Below are 21,101 nucleotides of genomic sequence, written 5' to 3' on the forward strand. Positions count from 1 at the left end.
CCCCCACTCCAGGACGGGCATGCTTTAGCATCATGTTCTGCAGGGAAAATGGAGTGAGTCAGGCCTTTTTTTCCTTCCCTACTCTGGCCTCTATGGCCACCACCTGCGGCCCTGTTGCTCCCAGGTTGCCGTGCCCACACGTGATAACATGTTGTTGCAAAGGGTCCTGGGAGCAGGAGCACAGGGCGTGTGCATGCCGCTGATGGTGACAGGGCGCGCTCTGGACGCTTGGAGAAAGTTCACTAGGGAGAAGCCGGAGAGGGAGAGTGGAAATTGCGGGAGGCTGGGGGGCTCGGTTGCTGCCGGCCCCCCTGCCCGCTGGTCTGCCTGTATATCTGGCCCCCAGTTCAGCATTAAAGGCCTGTGGCATCTACTGAGGGCTCCAAGATCCTTCACCCGATTTCCGGAACCAACCACGAACCCACATGCGCCCGCCTGCTTGTCCTATAGGTAGGTGCCTTGTTCACTGTAGAGTAAATGTGGGCCAGGCTGTTACACCACTGGCCTCAGGGGCTATCACCTGCGGCCTTGATCTTGTTAACTGGAGGGCGCGTGGTGTGGGGCACGGGTGCTGGCCAGGGGCGCCTGAGCGCAGGTGGGTGCGTGTGCACACCTGTGCCTAGAAGTCAGGGAGCCAGGGCGGCGTGACCCAGAGGCGGCTCTGTGGAGCGGCCTGGACAGGGAGGGCCTCGAGGGAAGCCAGAGAAAGCCCAGGGCAGAGCGCATGGGGATTCTGGGGGGCTCAGCTTGCTGGCTCCCTGCTGGCTCATTCCCTGCTATGGCTAACACGTGTGTGAGAGGCCGCCACGGTGCCAGCATTCTCCTTCAAATTAGCAGAACGAACGCTGAACCGACTCGGCCTGGGAGGGTCGAGAAGACTCAGGGGACTACCGGGTAGCGGAAACATACGTTTATATGTACCAGGAAACCTAAAGGTTTGCGGGGCTTGCTCCCTGGGATGCCGGCGGCACGCCGTGGCCTGGAGCTGAGCCCACCAGGCCGCCGAGGTTGGCTGAGGGAGCAGGTGCAGACCCTGGCCAGCCTGATGAGCCCCTCTCGGAACATCTCTGCAGAGAAACAGCTGACGAGCTGCCAGCTCTGGCCAAACACTTATTTGAGCAAAATGGTAACTGGTTAGAGATGCGTAACAGGGAATGGGCCAGCCTAATCGTTTCTAAGTCCACGGTTCAGCAGCGGCCAGTGTGTTCCTGTTGCGCCATCACCCTGCTGCCTTTTATCACCAGAATTCAGACGAGTCAGTTTCCATCTCGTCGAGTGCTCTTCTTTTGTTTCAGCCATTCAAGCTCAATTCCCGATGCAATTTTACAACCTGGTCTGGAGGTGGTTTTATGGGAGGTGGAAATTGTATATATGTGAAGTTTTTGTTAAATGAAACATCCTAAGAATATGCCAGGTAACAGCCCCACGGAGAATCTTTTATATATAGTAAAGGGGTCGATCCTTGGTCAGCAGGAAGACGACGGCTCCTGCACTGTCCGCGTTGTGAGTCTCTCACAGTGGACCTGCTCAAAGTGGGCCTCACAGGGGTTTCCAACTCTTTCCAAAAGGCTTCCTGTAGGAGTTACATAGAAATGCCAGCTCCTTTTGACGGCACGCTCCCACACGCCTGTCACGTGGTCAGTAATTGGATTCTCCTGGGCTACAAAGACCAAAGGATCTGAAGTTTGAGAAGCAAGAGGAAAAAAGGATTTTCTCACTCCTGGCAGGGGGTCATGTGTGCAGAGAACGATAAACTGGGAGTGAAGGAGGAAATTATCTTCTGCTGCAAGTCCACAAAACAGACCTTGAAGGAAGTGACATGGACTGCATCTAACACAGACAAACCCCTTCCAGAGGTGCGCACTCAGGACAGGCACAGTGAGCAGCAGTGACAGGAAGGAGGCAGCTGAGCTGGGGGCAAGGGGTAGCAGCAGAAAGAAAACTGGAGAAAGGAGGCTTCGGCTGTTCACTGACGCGCGCCCTCCCCCAAATCCTCCCCAGTGGAACAAGGGTTCACACTGGGAAAAAACTGCTTAAAGGAGCTCATTGGGATATACTATAAGGATCTGGGATGGATTCTTTAGGGAGAGCGTGAGGCGCATTCTTTCTCGGACTCCCACCTCCTTCATTTGGCTGTGCAAACGGACCCTGGAGGTGAACCTTTGTGCCCGGCTCTCCTCGTCCCCACCCCAGGGACTGTAGCTGGGTCTGTCCGAGGACAAAAGAGCTGGTGGATGCAATTCCAGGGAAGGGAAATCAGTCACATCACAGTAATGTCTGCTCCCCGGGAGATGAAAGGGCCAGCTGACCGAAAAATAGTCTGTTCTGCATTTCAGCTGGTACCCAGTGACTGCCCAGAAATAGTTTCCAGCCAAATGGAGGCTTAGGGACTCCAGGTCAGGGGGTTCCAACATGTCTGTGCGAGTTTATTGACGAACTCTTTGCCCTGGTTTTCTCCTGGGGAGGTCATGGGCAGTAATGCCAGGCTAATCTCACAGGGGCTGGGGAGCGATGGGGAGGGGCCCCCTGGTGAACACACTTAAAGTTCTGGAATGCAACTTCTTATCCCCTGCTTTGTCGTGGTCATAATCAGCAGCTACACAGCTTATTCTGGGCCAGGCTACTTTCCTACAGTATGGCACTAGGAGACATTGCCCATTTGATGATGGGAAAACTTGGCCTCCGAGACACCAAGTAATTTGCCCAAGGCCACACAGCAAGTGGCAGAGTGGAACTTGGTGACTCCTACATTTTGTCTTCTACTCTCCTGTCCTGCTTCCCTGTGTGATCAAACATAAGCTTGGGCCAAAATGTGCGCCTCTGACTGACAATGCCGACGGACATCTTCCAAGATTGTAAATTAATACCACAACACCTACACTTGCCGAGATGAATATTTTCAATTTGGCTGAATCAAGACACACTAGCAAGCTAAAATGTGCTAGAAGATGGCCACCCAGCGTGGGCACCAGGCCGGGGCACGTGGTCTGCTCTGGTGGTCTCTGACCCACCTGCCTCAAGTGGGTGGACAGAGAACGCTAAGAAAAAGGGCCAGGTTGCGTGCGAAACGTGCACACTTTGTTTCCGATGGCGCTGGCCTTCAGCCTCTACCCCGACATGAACTCAGAGTTCCATCCGAAAGGCTGAACTAAGCACAACCAGAAATTCAGCTGCCGGGAAACTGCAGGCTATGAGCCAACACAGACAACTTCACTATGGATTTGCTCATACATAATTAAATGCTACACGCGCTCTATCAGCCAGCTACGGGTGGGTGACAAATAAGGCCCAAACTGTGTCCCCTGGAGGCCGGAATCCCGCGCAGAGGCACCCTGAGCCTGGGCTTGACACGGGCATGGTGTCATTTCCTCTACCTGTTATTGGCTAACACAGACTACATGGCCAGACTCGAGGGACAGAGAGAGGCTCCCTGTCTGGGTGGGCCTGTGGGAGGGGGACGCGGATAGGCAGGGGGCACGGGGGCCTTTTCCTGCCATCAGTCTGCCACAGACGTACACAGTAGATGCATAAGCACTGTGGGTCAGATGCCTGAGCAAGGGGTCACGGATCCCAGGCGACAGGACCCAGCCTGGCTGCGGGGTCCCAGGGCCTCCGTCCCAGCCCTGCTTCGGAGCGTCCCAATTGCCTTTGTACTTGCAACTTGTGATTTTGCTGGTCCTGCTGTTTTGTATTTATCCCAAGTTACTGCTTTTGAGGCTGTATTGCCTGAGAAGTCCTGCAACGCCTTTGAGAAAGGACATGAACTCTGAATAAATGACTGAATGAGTGAATGAGCAGATGGACGGATGTCTGAGCAAATGAGAGAACAGAGGTCGGAAGGTCAAAAGCGGAACAAGGGCCTAGGTCTCATGGGGCCCCCTCTGCTGGGGCAGGGCAGGGCCGGTGGGGTGGCAGCCCTCAAACTCGGGCCCTGCCTACAATACAGTGTGGGTGCACCTGACCTGCAGGGGTGTTTTCATCTCCGCGCTACAAAACGGGCTCAGCAATTTTCTCAAAGACGACAGCTCTGTGGCACCGACTAGGCAGGCTGGACTCTTGCAAGAGAGACACTGGCAGTTTCCATTACGGAATGCTGCGAATGAGGTTCACTGACAAGTAAACAATGAGACTTTGGGGTGTTGGCTCCCCTGGTTAGAATCCTCCCAACCCCACAGAAGGCTGCTGCACTGCAGGCAGTCTGGATTCTTCCTTTACTATCCACTGAGACTCAGGCCGGGCCTATTCATACAAAATTCAGAGAGAGAGAAGGTGGCCGGGGAAGGCAGGAAACAGGGTGGGTCTGTCTGGGACGCTGGGATGGTCAGCAGGGTTCACTGTGGCCATAAAGAGAAAGTCTTCTGCAGACCTTGCCCTGCTATCCGGGTGCTCCCCATGGGCACGCCGGTCAATGACCTGCTTCCCTGGGAGCTTGGGCAGTGACCACGAACAGCTGCTCCACCGGCTTGGGCGCAGTTACGGGTGGCGCTGAATGGCTCCGAGTTCAGTCCCCAACACTCTGTCCCACGAGCCTGCCTCATGGGCACTGGCTCTGGGCGTTTCTGAAAAGCCTGGGACCAGGCCCGGGTGTATGCTGGCCGCCCAGGCCCTGCTCCCCCAGGGCTCCCTCTGGCTGCAGCCACCTCAGCAGACTCTCTGGCAGGCCTGATGACCCCCCTCGCCCATCCCACAAGCCCTTAACATTCAGATTAAATCGAGCCGTCCCTAAATCCTTAATCTCCCCTGGGCAGAGTAGTGAGCTTCCTGTCCCGAGCAGCAATTAAGCAGAGGCTGGAAGATGAATGATGTCAAGGGGGTCCTGATGTGTGGAGGTGCAGCCAGGTGATTCCCAGCTCCCCTGGAACCCTGAATCTAGGAGTTCACGGTTGCTGGTGTTTGTGAGGCGACAGCAGAGAGGCCCATCGTGGTGACAGACCCCAAGATGATGTTCCTGAAGTGTTCCTGGCTCTCAGACTCCCACAGAACTGGGTGTTGAGGGGGCCGTGTGCCCCTGCGGGGTGGTGATTTCAGCCATGCTGCCAGGCTCTGAGCTAGATGCTTTGCATGTGCTATTTATTGATCTTTTATCACGTCCCTCGAGGAGTCATGAGGTCAGTTCTACTAATCCGGACGGCTCAGAGGCCTTCTGCTGCTTGCACAGCTTTGTAGAGTCGCGAAGAGGTGGATTTGAATGCAGGGCTTCCTGGCCTGGGCCCATGACCTTAGCTGTGGGGCAGAACTGGGGCCTTGGAGGTAATTCTTAGCAGATTTCCCAGAGACCCACAACTCCTCAGCCCCTCTCTAAACTCTAGTTCGGGACAGGAAGCATGTCTGTACCAGCTAGCAGGAAAGGCAGGCCGCGGGGCTGGGCCTGGGGAGCGTCTGCACACAGGCGCCCGGCCCAGAGGACGCTGGTGGGCCCGAGGCGAGGTGGCGGGAGGCAGGAAGAGAGCTCTGGCCTTGGAGTGAGGGTCTGGGCCCCCCCTAGTCGCAGCTGCAGGAGCGGTGCGATCCTCAGCTCTCCCCCTTCCATCCACCTCTGCAGGCGCCTGTCACGGCGCCCAAGGGTGGAGGGGGCTGGTCCAGTGCGAGGCACTGCTGTGCGGGGGAGGGGTGGTGCTCTGGGCCAGGGCTCCTGCTGCCTCCCAGAGCTGGCCAAGCCTGTTCTCCTCTGTGGCCCCATCTTCGGCCCCATCTTCAACCCCACGGTGGGAGGGTGGGAGGTGCTTCTTCACCTTCCCCTCTGACTTCCTCCCTCCAGGTGGTAGGGCAGGATGAGGGGGCCCCCCCCAAGGCCTGCAGCTTTCTGGTGTCTGAGCCTGCGGTCAGGTCCCGCACAGCTTAAGCCAAGGTCTTGCCTGGGGTCACCAGCCAAGGGCAGCAAAGCAGCGCCCTGGCCACCGGTAGCTAGATGGTGCGCTCTGTCCAGGGAGCCTGTGGGGGCCAGGGGAGGTGACTGCCAGGGTGAGAGCCCAGGCATTTCTGGGCTCCTGCGACACAGAAGAGCAACTTCCAACACAAACACGCGTGGTCACCGCTTCTCAGGGCACCTCAACGGTCTCCTTCCCTCGCTCGCAAGAGGAAGGCGCTGAACTAGGCAGCTCTGGAAGCTCTTCCAGCTCAGACCTGGGGCTCCCAAGAGCTAAGCCGACTTCTCTAGGGGCCCCAGGGCCCGGGGGTTCATGAGAATGGTGAAGTGGGTCAGGACGGCCTTGCTGTGCCCGCAGGCTGATGGAGGAGCAGAGAGGCTGCCCAGGCACGATGAGGCGAGTCACGGAGCCCTGGAGCGCGCCCGAGAGGCTCCGTACCCTCAGCCTGTGCCCAGCGCTGACGTGACTTGCAAAGGTCCCGGACAGTGACTGGCAGAGTCTGGCTTTGAGTAGGGCTTCTAGGCTCCAAGTCCAGTGCTCCCGTTTCATGTCAACATCAGCTGTTGCAACAGTCACTTGTCTCTTGACGACACAAGGGAGCCAGCTGACTTTATTAGGGGGCTGCGTGCCCAGAGCGGTCCTGCTGGCCTCAAACAGCTGCCGCCACGCCAGCTGTGTGGTCAGGCTGACCGGCGGAGGCACCGTGTCACGCCTCTCGTGACGCTCCTTCAGTCCTTTAGGAATCGAGAGGAGATCAGATGCAAAAACAAACGGAAGCAAGGGACGGCTCGGGCGGCGTGCGAGGCCGTCTCTGGCACCGTCAGCCCCCCGGCTCAGGCTGCATGGAGCGCTCTCTCCAAGCTCAGTTTGGAAAGGCCTAACAGCGGGTGCACAGAGAACAAGGCACTGTGACGAGGGCCTCTCGGCGCACCTGGAGGGCGGCTCCGCTCGCCCGGCACCCTCGGCAGAGGGTGGCCTCCCCTCTCCGCCCCGGAGCAAATTCCTCCCTCTGGCTGGCAGATGGTCACGGGCCGGAAGTGGCCTGTCCGCCCCTGGATTTCTGGCTCTGTTCGTTTCCTGCCCAACGGCACAAACGTTTGGCAGCTGTGCCTTTTGTCCGGGGCACAGCGGTGGGCACACGGCCAGGGCTGGCACGAGCCGACTCTTCGTGGTGCAGGCAGCCCCACGTGGGGCTGAGTCACTAAGTGCGGCTGGGCCGCGAGGGAAAGGCCGGTCTGCTGGCCCCGGTCTTGAGGTTGTGGGTCCTTTGTGCTGGGGTGGCTCAAGCCTGGCATCACGGGTGCTTGCCTGTGGCAGCGCCCACAGCCGACATCAGGCTGCCCTCACGCGCCTCAGCCACGGTCAGTCACTCCCATGCATGGGGCACCGGCGGCGTCCATCCTGGGCCAGGAGCAGCTGATCCCCAGGGAGCGAACCCAGAGCCCGCGGCGGGGCTGACCGCCCTGTGGGCGGGGGTGGGCTCTGAACAGGCGCAGTGCCCAGACCGAGGGGAGGCTTGGTGGGGAGCAGGCAGCACTGGCAGAGGAGAGCCTGGTCGTGGCCCCGGCTTGGTGTTAGGATTCGCCAAGAAGAGCACGCGTCAGCGGGTGGGCCGGGTTCCAGCGGCATCCCGGCCAGTCATGCAACTAACCGGGGCCGGTGACTTCAGTGCCGTCAGCCTCGGTTTCCTCCCCACGCACACGGGGATGTTTAAAAGCTTGTAGATGATTGAGAGGGTTAAATAAGCACGATGTAGCTGTGCCTGGCACACAGCAAGCACCCAGTGATGCCAGCTGGCGAGATAATGAGGAGCAAGAATTAACCATCGTGCAAGCAGGTGGCAGGGCCACAGCAGATCAGCTGAACCTGGGCCTGCTTCTGCCCAGAGGGAAGAGTCCTCGGTCACAACAGCCGTTTAAAACGTGCGTCCATGAGGCAGGGGCTCCCCTGGGGACTCGGCCCTCCAGCTCAGCCCAGGCACAGCTCAACCTGTGGTCAGACTGCTCTGAGATCCGTAAACAGAGGGAGGAAGCGCGGCAGCTGCCCCCCAGAACTTTCGATGATGCATGGGTCCCGCCCCAGCGGCGCCTCTGCAAACGTAAACCACCTGCGGCTCGGTGCGGGGCTCGGGGCAGCCTGGACGCCCTGGGCACTGGCTGCAGCGGGGGGTGGGTGGGGGGACACACGCTGGCTCCTGGGATTCGGTTTCCTAGACCGAGTACGTGATGCCGTGGAGATGGTGCTCCCGCCGGTGCAGGTGCTCAGGCTGAGGGTGCCCGCCAGGCCTGCCCCAGGTTGGCAAGAAGACAGACTGCTCCCGAGCACCTACTGCGTGCCGGGTGCTGTCGATAACCGGCACAGTCACTGCTAAGGCCCCCGCTGCGCCTCGGGGAGGGCAGATGCCTGCGCAAGGCTGCGTGTGCGCCCGCGAGGAGGGCCGGCTTGCTCAGCCCCGCAGTCCCTGCACGGTGCGCGGCACAGGGGTGCTCACTTAACAGTCTGTGGAGAGAATTTGATTTTGGGCAGTTCTGTCTGGAAGGTCCAATCTGAGGTAGAACGTCCGGTGAAAACACCCAAGCATGGGGTTGCCGTGACTGAAATACGGCCGCCGGCGGGGAGGCAGCCGGGTGCGTAGCTTCTGCCGGTCCTGGACGGCGGCAGCTGCCTCCAACACACGCACCGGCATCTCTGTCTCTTCGGGGGGCAGGTTGTTCCGCTTCCCTCACATCTCCCTCTTCTCATCTGAAAACTGGGGCAGAATTGGCTCACCTGGGCTGCTTTAAGGGCTGAGCCATGGCGAATCCCTGCGCAAAAGCCAGGCGGTGGCCGGGCTTGGAAGGGGCCGCCCCTGGTGGCCGCCCCGCCTCCTCTGCTTCTCTGGCCCTGGGCCTTGGGGGCCCCTCCCCTCCCCCCCAGACTGGACCCGGCTCTGCCCTGGCCTCGGCTCTGGTCCTTTCCTGGGTCTCACATGGGGCTTGTTCCCGCCTCTGCTGCTGGGGGCGCCCTGCCAGCCCCGAGCACTGTCAGTCACCGGGTCTCTCACCCCCGCATGCTCGGGGTGTACTTCCATCCTTAGGCTGTGGGGCAAGGTGGGGAGGCTGGGAGGACCCCATGCTGTGGAGAAAGGCACTGAGTGTCAGTGTGAATGGTGTCTGGCTGAGAATGAAAACAAAGGCCTGGCTGCTAAATGAGTGAGGTCCTAGTATGTGTTCCACATCGCATTTATGGGAGCTCAAGGAGGTGATGTGTGGCACTCAGCTCTGGCTCTCTGGCTCTGGGCTCACAGTGGGAGTATATTACTAGCCTCCTGGATGTAGGGAATGTCCATGTGACTTGCTCTGCCAATGAAATGTGAGTAAAAATGGCAGGTGTTACAGTGGGTGAAAGCATTTTAAGATCCGCCCATAACCCACCACATCCTCCTCTTCTGGGGAACCAGAAGATGGGGCCTCTGTCGGCCGGGGGCTCCGAGTGACTCTGGTGACAGGGCCTCGCCAACCCTGGCACACAGGTGGCACGGTGAGAAGCAGCCCTTTGCTGTTGCACCTCTGAGATCTGGGGGTGCTGGCCAATGCCGCATAACCTAGCCTACGCTGACCGACAGGTGAGACTGTGTCCAAGTCCCTGCACAGCATGCACACCGTTGCCTTTATGCCAGGTTTAGGCAGAGGTTAGTCAGGAAAGATCCCTGCCCCAAGGGCCTTGCAGCCTAGACACTATTTGAAAGGAAGCAGCCCACTCTGAGCCTGCGGGAAGGGCGGGTCTGCTGTGAGCATGTTGCGTGTCCCCACAGCAGCAACCCCTGCTGTTTGCAACATCCCAAAAAGTGAAGACAAAGCGGGGACAGAGGGTTAGCTCGATGGCAGCTCTTTCGCGGAAGAGGGAGCAAGGATGAGCTACCCCTGAGAGTGGCGGGGGGTGGACAGGCTGGCTGCAGAATTATGTGTTCTGGGTCACTCTGGGATTTATTGCCACATTTCATTATTAGGTCTCCAGGGAATGCAGAAAACAATAATAGACCCAGATACAATAGAGTAATTCCTCTTTTACACCCCCACTCAGACCACAGCTTTCCTGCAGCCGGAGGGGTGAGGCTCCTGTCTGCGGATGGCTCGGGGCTTGGATGTTAAACTGGCCGGGCTGCTTGAAGCCAGCCGGGCGAACTGGAGCAACTCAGATGTGGAGCAGCAGCTTCTGGCAGAGGGCGACTAACTCACCCAGGATTACAGCCAGCTGGCGGCCTGAGGCTGCGCCCCCAGAGGGCAAGCGGGTCCCGGGTCCCGGGAGGGTGCTGTGGGGAAGGAGCCTTCCACAGGAGGGCGCAGTGACTGCACAGGACCTGCAGCCCTCACCCTCTGGGGAAGGCCCGCCCCCTCCGGCAGGTCTGAGGCCTGAGCCACCGCTTGGGTGTGGGGGCTCTGAGACACGCAGAGAACTCTCCAGGGAGTCCCTGCCTCTCGTCAATGCTCAGCAAGGGAGACTGGGCCCCTGTCACGTGCCACCTTCACAGGCACCACGGCAACTATTCCCCTCATCTTCTGTGCTATGACGACTTACTGGGGTCTCCCCTGCAAGGAGCTTCAGGTCAGTGGGGCGACTGCCCCAACTCACTCCCGTTCACCTGCCTTGTGTCCACTGAATGCCCAGAATGTGCTGGGCACAGGGTCAGGCGTGGAGACAGGGATGAGAAACGTCCTCACCGGCCCGCCAGTGCTGAGCTTGGGGCCAGTGCCGCTGCCGGGACTGCTCAGGGGAGCTACTGTCAGGACGGGCGCCTGGCCTCTGTGGGAGGGCCTCAGGAGCGCTGGCGTGGGTTACTAGGGGACCGGCAGGACAGACGTGTCACCAGTCACCACACTGAGACCAGTGCCAGGGAGGGAAGGGGCCCGGGCGGGGCGGGCGAGGTCCGGCCAAGACCTGTTCTGCCACCTGCTGGCTGTGTGGTTGGGGTGATCAGTGTGTGGAAAGGTGGAGACGCCGCGTCCTGCAGGCGTGTGCTGCTGTGACCCCGGACTCCACTCTTGCTACTGCGGCTGCTGTTTAGCTCCCACAAAGCAAGACTTCCACAAGCGGGATGAAGGATGGAGAGGAGCATATGCCTGAGGGCAGGAGTGGCGGGGCTGTGAGCGCTCGGCCGAAGCGGTTCACGCGCGCTTGTGGCTGTGCATGGGGTGGGCTACCGGCTGCCCAGTGCTCACTCTTCCAGCTCCCCCCTCCAAACACCAGAGACGCCTCCTGCCATGACTGGAGGACACTGCCCTTCCTGGGCCCAGCCTGTCCACTCGGCGCTGGCTCTTGTGTCAGGCTCCTGCCCTCCCCGTCTCCCTCCACGCACCTCAGTCCCTGTCACAGGCCACAGAGACATCAGACAACGCTCTGCCACCCCTGAGCAGACCCCTGTGCCGGGGGCCACCCCTCCTCAGTGCCCTTCAGCTCCAGTGGGTGACCCCACATTGCTCAAGACTTAGCCACGGTACAGTGGTGAGGAGGGCGGGCTCTGGGTTGGAGCCTGGTCAGGAAGCAAGGGGCGCCGCCCCTCCCCCGTGGCTGTGAGGCCTGCTGAGATCCTGCCAGCCGGCCCTTGGGGCCTGCGGGGTGCCTGCTGGGGCCCACTGCCAGCTATGCCAGCTCCCTGAGCACGCGAAACGGGCCAGGCGCAGGGAGGCAGGGTGCGACATCAGCCTGGCGAGTGGGGCTCACAGTCTAATGCCGGGTGGATGCGTTCACGCTCACGGTCTCATCTCAGCCTCCCTGAGAGGCGGGCGCACGCTGCCCCATATTCAGGTGAGGAAACTGAGGTTCAGAGAGGCTAAGGAGCCAGCCCGACGGCAAGTCAGTGCCAGCCCCATCCAGGCCTGTCAGTACCGAAGCCCCGGTGCACCACGAGGGCCCAGGCGCTGAGGAGGCCACCAGGAGGGAGGCGGGAAGGAAGCTGCTCTGCGAGCCACCCCAGAGGCTGAGGGGTGGGGACACCCTGTCACGCTCAGCAGCCTGTCTCCGAGAGGCCACGGGACCCTGGCCCAGTTTCCAGCCTCACACCCTGGGGCAGCTGTTGCCCTCCCTTCTAATCCACGGGTCAAATGGGAGTTGGATCAGGAAGGGAGTTGAAGGCTGGCACGTGAAGTTCACATGTGATTTATGCTCACTGGAGCCAAAGACCTGCCCTTCTCTCAACCAACAAGCTTCCTGTTCACCAGATGGCTGGCTGCGAGAAGCAGCAGCCTGGCTGGGAGACAAGGGCGGGGCAGGATGACAGGACAGGGCAGGATGACAGCACAGGGCAGCAGCTTTTCAAGGGCCGCCCCGGGGGAGCCAGCCGGGGTGGGGATCTGCAGCCACCCCCAGGCCAGCAGGGCTGCCCCAGCCCGGAGGCTGCTAGACAACGCGCAGCCCAGGACTGAGCACTGGGCGGGCCGCCTGACCCCTTCTTCTGCTCCGCCCAGGGGTGGCATTTACTTGGTGCCGAGGGAGAGCAGAGCAGAGCTGAGCAGAGGCCGAGCTGACCCCACAGCCTGGGCTTCCCTCACTGGGGTCCAGAAGGGTCAGCCGTCTCGCCAGTGGGGTGACTGCACCCAGAGGGTCGCACCCAGCTGGCCATAAGCCCAGGTAGGCCATCTGCAGGGGCACAGCAGGAAAGGCCGGCAAGGGGAGTCTTTCTGACTGGCTCTCTCAGCCAGCTGACAGGGCTCGCGATCCCGGTGGAGACCCTCGGGCCTGGGCGTGCGCCCGGGAGGGTTTCCACTGGACTCACCCTTCTCCTGAGCCATTTCTTGCAGACAGAAGTAGATGACTCTGGCTCCCAGGCTGAAGCCAATCAAGGACACGGGTCGCCGACCCTGGGGAAGAAGGGACGTGGGTGTCAGGGGCACAAGCACTTCTGGCACAGTGTCTGCCCTGCAGGGCCCCCGGGCCCCCTCAGCACCTGCCTCATGCCTATGATCAGGTGGCCCCGGGCGGGGAGGCCTCAGCGAGGGCACCTCCCAGGCCACGGGCAGCCTCCGCGGGGCTCCCTGTCACGGCCACATCCAGCCACGTGGCCTTTCCCAGGAGACAGGGCCCATCGGTGGACACCTGGCCTCTGTGCCTGGTGGCCAATGACCTCGGTGACCAGAGGCCTTCTAGAGCCAGGGAGAGGAGGTGGGAGGCACCCCTAGGTGTGAAGGGGTGACACTGGTGAGACGGCTGTCCCTTCTGGACAGGAAGGTTGGGGCTGAAAGACTGGCCTCGGAGAAGGCAGAATGGCAGGTGTGTGGGAATTTCCAGTCTCCAGAACTTGTCAAGGAGGCAGCGCCTAAGAAAGGGAAGGTTATCTGGGGTGTTAGGGAAAAAGCTTTACGTGGAAGGACAGGAAGGAGCAGGTGAGCTCCACAGGCCCACCTGGGGTCAACCACCCCACTTACTACAATAGAAAATCCTAATAAATAGTCTTCTAAGATTTGTCCTGATTTCCATTTCTTAGAAGACTATTTACTAGGATTTTCTATTGTAGTAAGGGGGGCGGAGTGGGGAATGGGATCAAAAACGGGGTGGGGGGAAGGAGGGAAATGCACGGGATTATGGTGATGGCACACGGATGATTTGGTGATGGGAAACCCGCGGGGATTACAATCGAGATGGAAAAAAAATGTACAAAATGATGTAAAAATAAACTTTTGTAATAAAAAAAAAAAAGTCTTCTAATCCACGGAGCTTGATGGCAAAGGCTGCAGGGTCGCTCCCAGCCCCTTCCCCCGTCCTCTGGTCTGAGGACTCTCCCTAACCCTGTGCATGGTATTTGTACTGCTGAAGGCTTGTTCTGAGGGAAGCTCTCGACTTTGAGGAAGGAACAGCTGGCCGTGTCCACCCCTGCTGCTCAGCGCTCACCCACGCCCTTGCCAGAGAGCCTAGAACTCTTACTGGTCCGTCATAGGACGCTTCTGTGGTCTGAATGGGAGAGAAGCGAAGACCGCCCCCATCCCTGGCTACCTCCCACGGCTTGTGTCCAGGAGTGACCTGTCGGCCCCAGGCCCACCCCGCACCCAACGCGTGGCCATCACCAGGTACCTGCTGCCGGGAGAGCAGGACGTGTGCCAGGTGCTTGCCGACCTCTGCTGACCGGTGGAGACACACGCTCCAGGGGTTGTCAATGACGTTGGCGACAGTGAGGAGCGAAGCCGGCCAGGTCAGGGCGGCCACGATGCCTGCGGGGCGGGAAGCGTGATGAAGGCCGTGACGCCCTCCAGGAGCGGTGCTCGGGTGCAGGTTGCAGAGCCTCCGACGCGGGCCCTGACGGATTCCCGGCGTCCTCAGACCCAGTGGCGAAATGGCAGCTCACGCGCCTCTGGCCATGGGCTCGACCCTTCGGGTCAGTCTGTCATGCGTGTGGTTGCAAAGACGGCCCCAGGTGGTCACCACCTGTATCCGGCCTGTCTCTCCGGCAGGCCAGGCTCAGTCACGAGACCGGCTTTGGCCAGTGAGCTGTTAGCAGACGTGAGGCCTGCAGCGGACCTGTGCGCGGATGGGGCGGGTCGCTGACCCGGGAGGGCGAAGGACAGACGGAGCAGCGCGGAGTGTACCCCTGCCCCGGATGGGGCTCGCCCAGCTCAGGGCGCAGATGCGTGGTTGGGCCGGGCCCAGGTTACCCCACCGAGGCTTCCCGACTCCTCGGCTATTTCGAGAATGACCGTTGCAAACACTGAGTTTTAGGGTGACGTGTGATGCGGCATCCGCGAACGGTCACGCCACGTGATGATGTGACAGGCTGCTTGCTGTCAGCTCCCCATGGACACTGTAAGCCTCTCAGGACAGCCTTGGCTCACCTCCTGGGGGCCTGGGCGCACGCAGATGTGGTAGCTGAGTGTGGGGCTGGGGTCTGTGCTGGCGGCAGGGCGCGGGAGGCTTACCAGACAACACCGTGTACTTCAGGGCCTCCTGGGCTACCATGTTGGCAAGGCCACTCAGGATGGTCTCCAGGCTGTTGCCGAGCTCCATCAGGTACTTGGCCTCCCAAGCCAGGCAGTACTGCTCACGGCTGCGGGCCAGGGCGGCCCACGGGGCGCTGAAGGTGCCTGGGGAGGACACAGGGAGCTGGGGTCTCTCCTGGCCTGACCACTTTGCCAGACAGGCCACAGGGGACCACGTACCCTTGGGGAGAGGGAAGGGTCCACCCCCTGCCTGGAGAGCAGACCGCGCCCAGACGGAGCCCGGCCACCTGGGCTCTGCAGGCCAGGGCTCGCGGCCCCGTCTCTGCGTCCATGGGAAGCGGGTGAGGGCATGGCATGCCCCCCGGGGCCCACCGGCCACTCTGCGGAGAGGCCACTGAGCAGCTGGGAGTGGACGTGTGCAAGCCGCCGTTTCTTTCCACCCTGGAGTGATCCCGGCGCCGGCTGCTGAGGGCGCTGGAGTCATCTCAGGGCGAACAGAGAGGCTGAGTCGGGATGTTTGGGCCCGCTCAGCCATGGTCTCCCCAGTTTTCCTGAACCTCAGTTTTCTCCCTGAGTGGAGGATGACGACAGCACCCCCACAGCAGAAAGCAGGGCCACAGGTGCCTGCGTGGCTCCAGGGCCTCCCTGTGCCCAGAGGACGGCGTCCCTTCCCCCGTGCGACAGACACTGGGGCCCTCCGTGACCTGTCCCCCGCCACCTTCACAGCCTCATGGGTTATCCCCTCCCTAACCTACATTTTGCCCCACAGAAACACACGATTCTGGTTTGTCTGCCTGCTGGTTACCACCGCTAACGGCGCCGATTAGGGGCCTGGCCCAGGGCACGGGCGGGGACCGAGGGGGGTGCCCGGGCAGGGGCTGCCTTCACAGGGACTCTTCCCTGTAACCCTCTCAGGGGTGCCTAAAGAAATGGGATGCCGCAAGGAGCCCCGCTTGCCAGTCCAGGAAATGGGTGCCCTGGGTAAGAGGGCTGCAGTCCAGGGAGGGGGCGTGCCAGCACCGCAGTCACCCAGCTCTGGGAGGGGGCGGGGGCTGTGGGAGCTCAGGGACCCCGATCTGGCCCCCACACTTTCCCACCTGTGGCTGAGTGACCGTTTCTTGTCCTGGAGCTTTCAGTCCAAATGCCGCATCGGGCAGCTTCTTGGCCCCCCTAAGGTGCCCTCTGCGCCTCCCCTAGGTTCTCGCTTATTTCGCGTCCTCTGGGGACTGCACGTGTCTCCCACAGTGCAAGATCCCGGACGCCCGGTGGCGTGGTGCGTGGTCAGCACACACGGAAACATGATGAATGGCGGCAGTTCCCCACAGGGACTCCCTGCCAGGCCGCAGGCCTCCGCCCACCCGGCCATGCTGCGTGGACACGAAGACCATCCTGGGGCTGCCCCCCCACAGGTGCAGGGCTGCCGGGGCTCGTGTGCAGTGTGGGCGGGGGCCCCGGCATGTGGACACTGGCCGGGGCTGCGGGCCGGGAGCTCCCTGGCGGCATGACTCACCGCTGGGCACGCTGCCCTCTGAACCTCGCTCTGCACCTGCTAGAGCGAAACGACAGCTGACTCACCGCCTCATGGGGGTCAGGTGAGGAGCGGCAGGCACATCAGTCTCCCTTCCTCCTTCCCCGGAAGCCCTCTGGGCCTGCCCTAATGCGCCATCCACAACGCCTCCCCCGTCACTTGCTTATGGTCTGTTCCTGCCGTGGGCCGTGTCCCGCGGGAGCAGGCTCCGTGGTCAGCACGTGGGTTCAGTGCTCTATAAATACCCCTGAGTCCACGGACCGGTGGCGGGGGAATGGACGGGTGGATCTGTGTGTGGATGAGCCAGGTGGATGGGCGGAGGATGGATGTGGGGCGAAGTCATCTCACGTGACATTTGGGTTTCCTTTTTGCTAGCAGGGCTCCCCCGCCCGCCTCCTAGAAACACGCTGGCACGAGTCTAGGCACAGCAGGCCCCGCTCAGCCAAAGCCCACGCCCAACCCCCGCCCCTCCCGTCGCTCCCCGTCTTACGGTATCTGCCGGACGCCAGCCAGCCCGTGATGGCGATGGTGATGTGCAGCTGCCTGCCTTCTGCCAGGGGCAGAAAGGTGAACTCTTCGATGGCCCCCACACGCTTCTTCATCTTATATCCTACAGACGCAGACAGGACAGGATGGCGGTGTCTGGGGACGTTCAAAGAGCTCGCTTGTGCGCGCTCACGGTAATCTCTGTCCCTGGACCCACCCCTCTCACTTTCTAGCTCCAAGGCAGGGGCATCACTGTTCCTGACATGACCACATAAGCAGCTTCCACAGGCCGCCGGTCCCGGGGGGCAGAGCAAGACAGGACTCAGCCCTCCCGGGCGTGCAACCGCTCCCTGACTCCGCTGGTTTTGTATTTTTTCCCTGTAATAACGTTAGAGGGGCAACACTCTCCTCTCAGGAAATGTGGGCTCAAATGACCAACATTGCAATGCGGGGCACGACACCCCCTTGGGGTGTGGAGTGGAATCTGTGAGGAGGGGGCTGCTGATCCCGGATTTAGAACTCTCCAGGCAACACTGGTGGCAGCCAGGGCCACCAGCTCCCTTCGGAGACGAAGCCCAGGTCCCCGGGGAGGGCCAGGTCACGCTGTGACAGACTGTCACAGAAGGCTCCAGAAGGTGCCCGTCCCCACCGCGCCAAGCCACTGGCCCAGCTCGGTGCGGCGCCTGCTGCTGGGCTGGGATGCAGCGTGAGGAAACCGTCTCTGCCGTCTCCCCTGAGATGGCCACGTGTCTGCAAGGCTGGGGCCCGCCTGGCCGAGACCCCCGAGCTCACCGTCCCTTTTAACCTTACCTGTCAGGCCGGCTCCCGCCGCGCCGAACAGCGAGGTCATGACGGCTATGCCGGCCGCTGAGCCCAGAGCCGCCGCCCCGGCACTGCCAATGATGGTCGCGGCTCCGGCTGCAACCAGAGGGGCGGCCAGACCTCCGGTGACACCTGCAAGCAAAGCAGCCCACAGTGGGCAGCGGTGGGGTGAGAGGAACAATAAGGAGCAGCCTGGGCGTCGGTGACCGACACCCCGAGAGGACTCCGTCTCCTGGTGACCTCCGCCCTCCACGGCCATGCTAGAGACCCCAGCTCCCAGAATTACAACTCGCAGCACACCATGAACCTGCCTTCCTGGAAGAGGGGCTGCTGGGAGCGAGGGGGCAGTTACTGGCCACTCTGGCCTATATGGACACGTCCGTGCTCTTGCTTTATTTCTGGTTTCGACTTGTGCCCTGGTTCTGCTGCGGCAGAGACGCACAGAGGGGAGACTCGGGGACACCTGGAAGAGAGACCTGGGAAAGAGACGTGGTTGGCAGACACGTGGGGAGACGGCTCTGGCCCCTGGCGAGACGACGGCGGCTACTATCTTGACCTCATATTGTACTGCGGGCTGTATGTTGAATTCCGCGTCTCTCCTTCCACCCCAGCTCTCTGGGACCTGCCTAACCCCTTTCTTGTGGTTCCTTTCCAGAAGATGCCTTAGACTTTCAGAAAGCTTTTGGGTTCAGCTGCTCTGATTTGGGCCAAGACTGGCTGGACATTGGCCCGCAAGGGGCTGTTACTGAAATTCCTTCTTCTCTTTCTCTGAACAGCAATTCTATTAAAACTCTATCACAAGATGGAGTCTGCACCTTTGCTTTTGTGCATGTGGGTGGCCCAACCCCTTTTAGAATATCTACCCCTCAACAGTTTGGAGGTCCCCGGATACCCCTCTGTCACCTGCTAACAGCGGGAGTGGGATACGGGCTGCCGTATCCCCTGCCAGACACTTCTATTTTCATGAAGAGGTTTCCTGCTGGCAGGGCACCTACTGTGTGCCGCCTCCCAGTGGATCCCCTACTCTGTCCACGCTCTGCCTGGCGTCTCCCCTCGCTCTGCTCTTCCCTGGTCCAAGGGCCACCGGGCTCCTACCGATCACTGTCCCGCCTCCGACAGTCGCCAGGCCTATCAGGAGATAACGCTTCCATTTCCGGCGGGTTTCTTTCTTCTTCCGGGATGCTTCAGCAGTCCTAAGGGGAGAAGAGGTTGGTCTTGGGGGTCAGGTTGAGACCTTCCGCCTCACCACCCCCCAGACTGGGATCAATGCTGGGGACTCTGCCATGCAGCACAAGGAGCCAAGGTCACCCTGAGCCCGGCAGTGTCTGGAGAAGCTGAGAACATTCTAAAAGCCAGCTGGGGAATCCCAGCATGTGGGGTAGGCTACTTACCCAAGGGGTCCATCCTAATGGGGTTGCGATTTGAATAATGAAAAGACAGTAAGATAATAGCAAAAGAAGCACAAAAAACTATCTTTAAACAGATGGACCCAGAACAGGTACCAAAGAGAACCACAAATTCCATCACCTTCCTCTTCCCCCCTCCCCCCCCACCCCTACCCCACTGGTCCAGCTCTGTCTGGGATATCTGCAAACCAGTTCCCTTCATTACAACCATTTCAAAGATGGGTCAGAGAAATGCCCGCACTGGCCATGTCGGCCTTGAGGCAACAGCACAACTTGCTCCTAAGACTAAGGCCAAAGTGGCAGCAGATTGTCATGGATCAGTAATCACTAAACGCTACTGGACCAGATTCACAGACTAAAAGACACAGGATATCTGGCTGGACTAGGAAACAGCCTGAAACCCACATGCTCTAATGTGCACGGCAGGAAAGCATTTGGCATGGGGAGGGGGCCGGTGGATTCTGGGGTGCCATGGTGTGCACTCGGGGCGCCGCTCAGCCCTCTTTTCCTGTCGGACACTCAGCCCTCAGTGCGCTGGGGCAAGCTGGGGACCGAGGACGGGTCGGTGAGGTCGTTACCAGCACGAACTCTGAGCTAAGCTGGGGTTGGCGCCACTTAACTGGGAGGGAGGCCGAGGATAAAGACGGGAGCTGGATACCGCTCGAGGACTTCCCGTTGGCTGGGCGCTGAGCCTTGATGTCACACGCTTATCTCACGCCAGAGCAGTTTTGTTCTTGCCTCCATATTATATGCAAGTGCAGGGGAACAGCAGCCTCTGCTGGGCCCTGGGACCACTGAAACAATGTCTCGAGTATTTAGCAGAAAGACACCTCAAGGCGTGGCAGCTGCTGCGTGGACTTATCACACTGCTGCATCTCCTTGGGCCTCAGTTTCCTCTTGTAAAATGGGGACAATAACATCCACCTATCAGGTGTGCGTGTGAAGAGTAAACTCACTCCTTTACCCGCTCAGTCAGCACACTCCCACGGACAGCGGGCCACGTGCTGGCCCTTCTGATTGTGCGTATCAGTGAGCAGCACGATGTGGGGATTCAACCGGCAACCAGCCCTCGCGTGCTCCCATCCGTCCTCACGAACTGTACGTTACTGGGAGATGGGTCACCTCCCGCTCATCGAAAACCAGGGGCCTGAGCTGGGTGTTCAGGGTCTGCTACGCTTTTTGCTCACTGCCAGCTCATCACAATGGCTTTTGCCTTCAGTGCCTCCTTCCTGGGGATAGCCACGGCGCTTCTCGGCAGAGAAGCAGAAGCCAGAGACAAATATTTCTGTGCACACCATGGAGCGGTTTGCCATGGTGGAAACTGGCGCCACCAGACATGGGGGCGAGGCTGAACCACATGCGTCTGTGGTGATGGCGACCCTGGGATCTGAAGTCAGCAGGCAAGCCCCGGGGGGCTACAGGGCCCGAGGCAAGCCCTGTAGGGCTACAGGGCCGCGTCCTGCTTGTGCCGCGGGTGGAGGTCACCACTCACCAAGCTGTCCCTCCCTGCACAGCGCGTCCTCCCAGAGACAGCAGACAGCCCTGTTGAACAATGAGCTTCCGTGATGCTTTCTGGGCACTGAAATGTGGGTGCAAGGGGTGTGTGCCAGGGCCAGCAATGTTTCCTTTTACGTGGCCCCGAGACCTGCAGCCTTCCACAGACAGGTCACACTGTGGACGTGGGACCCACACAAGAGCCTGTGTCTGCTGAGAAGATGCCTAGGACTAGAGTCTCTGGGTGGCGGGTAGGTCTGGAGTTGGAAGGGATCGTGCTCCGTGAAGTAAGTCAGAGAAAGAAAAACTATCAGGTGCTTTTACTTAAGGGTAGAATACAGGGACCCTGAACAAAGGGTCAGGAAAAAGGCCAAACTGGCAAGCTGCGCAGGAGGGGAGAAGGGGCACCATGGGGAAGGGGGGGCACAGAGGGCTACAGGGGGGGCTCACCAGCCGTGTGCCGGTGGGAGGCGCACGGGCGACGCCCAAGGGGAGAAATCAGATAGTGCGGAAAGGAACAATGTCGTAAGCAATAAAGACCGGGGCCCTCCCTGGTGGCGCAGCGGGTTAAAGCACAGCACTGAGGAGCTTAAGC

At 60.4% G+C, this 21,101-nt stretch overlaps 1 protein-coding gene across 2 annotated transcripts in view; it reads right to left on the reverse strand.

The window, feature by feature from the left end:
- Window positions 1–21,101, reverse strand: part of TMCO4 (transmembrane and coiled-coil domains 4) — a 52,185-nt gene that overhangs the window by 13,230 nt on the left and 17,854 nt on the right. The window contains exons 6-12 of one of the 2 annotated variants that reach the window (XM_012722663.1): window positions 18,998–19,011; window positions 18,702–18,788; window positions 17,595–17,738; window positions 16,789–16,908; window positions 14,750–14,914; window positions 13,911–14,047; window positions 12,619–12,703 (exon numbers count right to left, since the gene is read on the reverse strand). In XM_012722663.1, coding sequence (XP_012578117.1) covers window positions 12,619–12,703; window positions 13,911–14,047; window positions 14,750–14,914; window positions 16,789–16,908; window positions 17,595–17,738; window positions 18,702–18,788; window positions 18,998–19,011 — 752 coding nt within the window. Of the gene's footprint in view, window positions 1–12,618; window positions 12,704–13,910; window positions 14,048–14,749; window positions 14,915–16,788; window positions 16,909–17,594; window positions 17,739–18,701; window positions 18,800–18,997; window positions 19,012–21,101 lie in introns of both variants that reach the window. The other variant, XM_004679360.2, reaches the window with a different exon arrangement.

The sequence above is a fragment of the Condylura cristata genome, unplaced genomic scaffold (assembly GCF_000260355.1).
Source record: "Condylura cristata isolate star-nosed mole 26May11 unplaced genomic scaffold, ConCri1.0 scaffold00008, whole genome shotgun sequence".
Classification (NCBI taxonomy): Eukaryota; Metazoa; Chordata; class Mammalia; order Eulipotyphla; family Talpidae; genus Condylura; species Condylura cristata.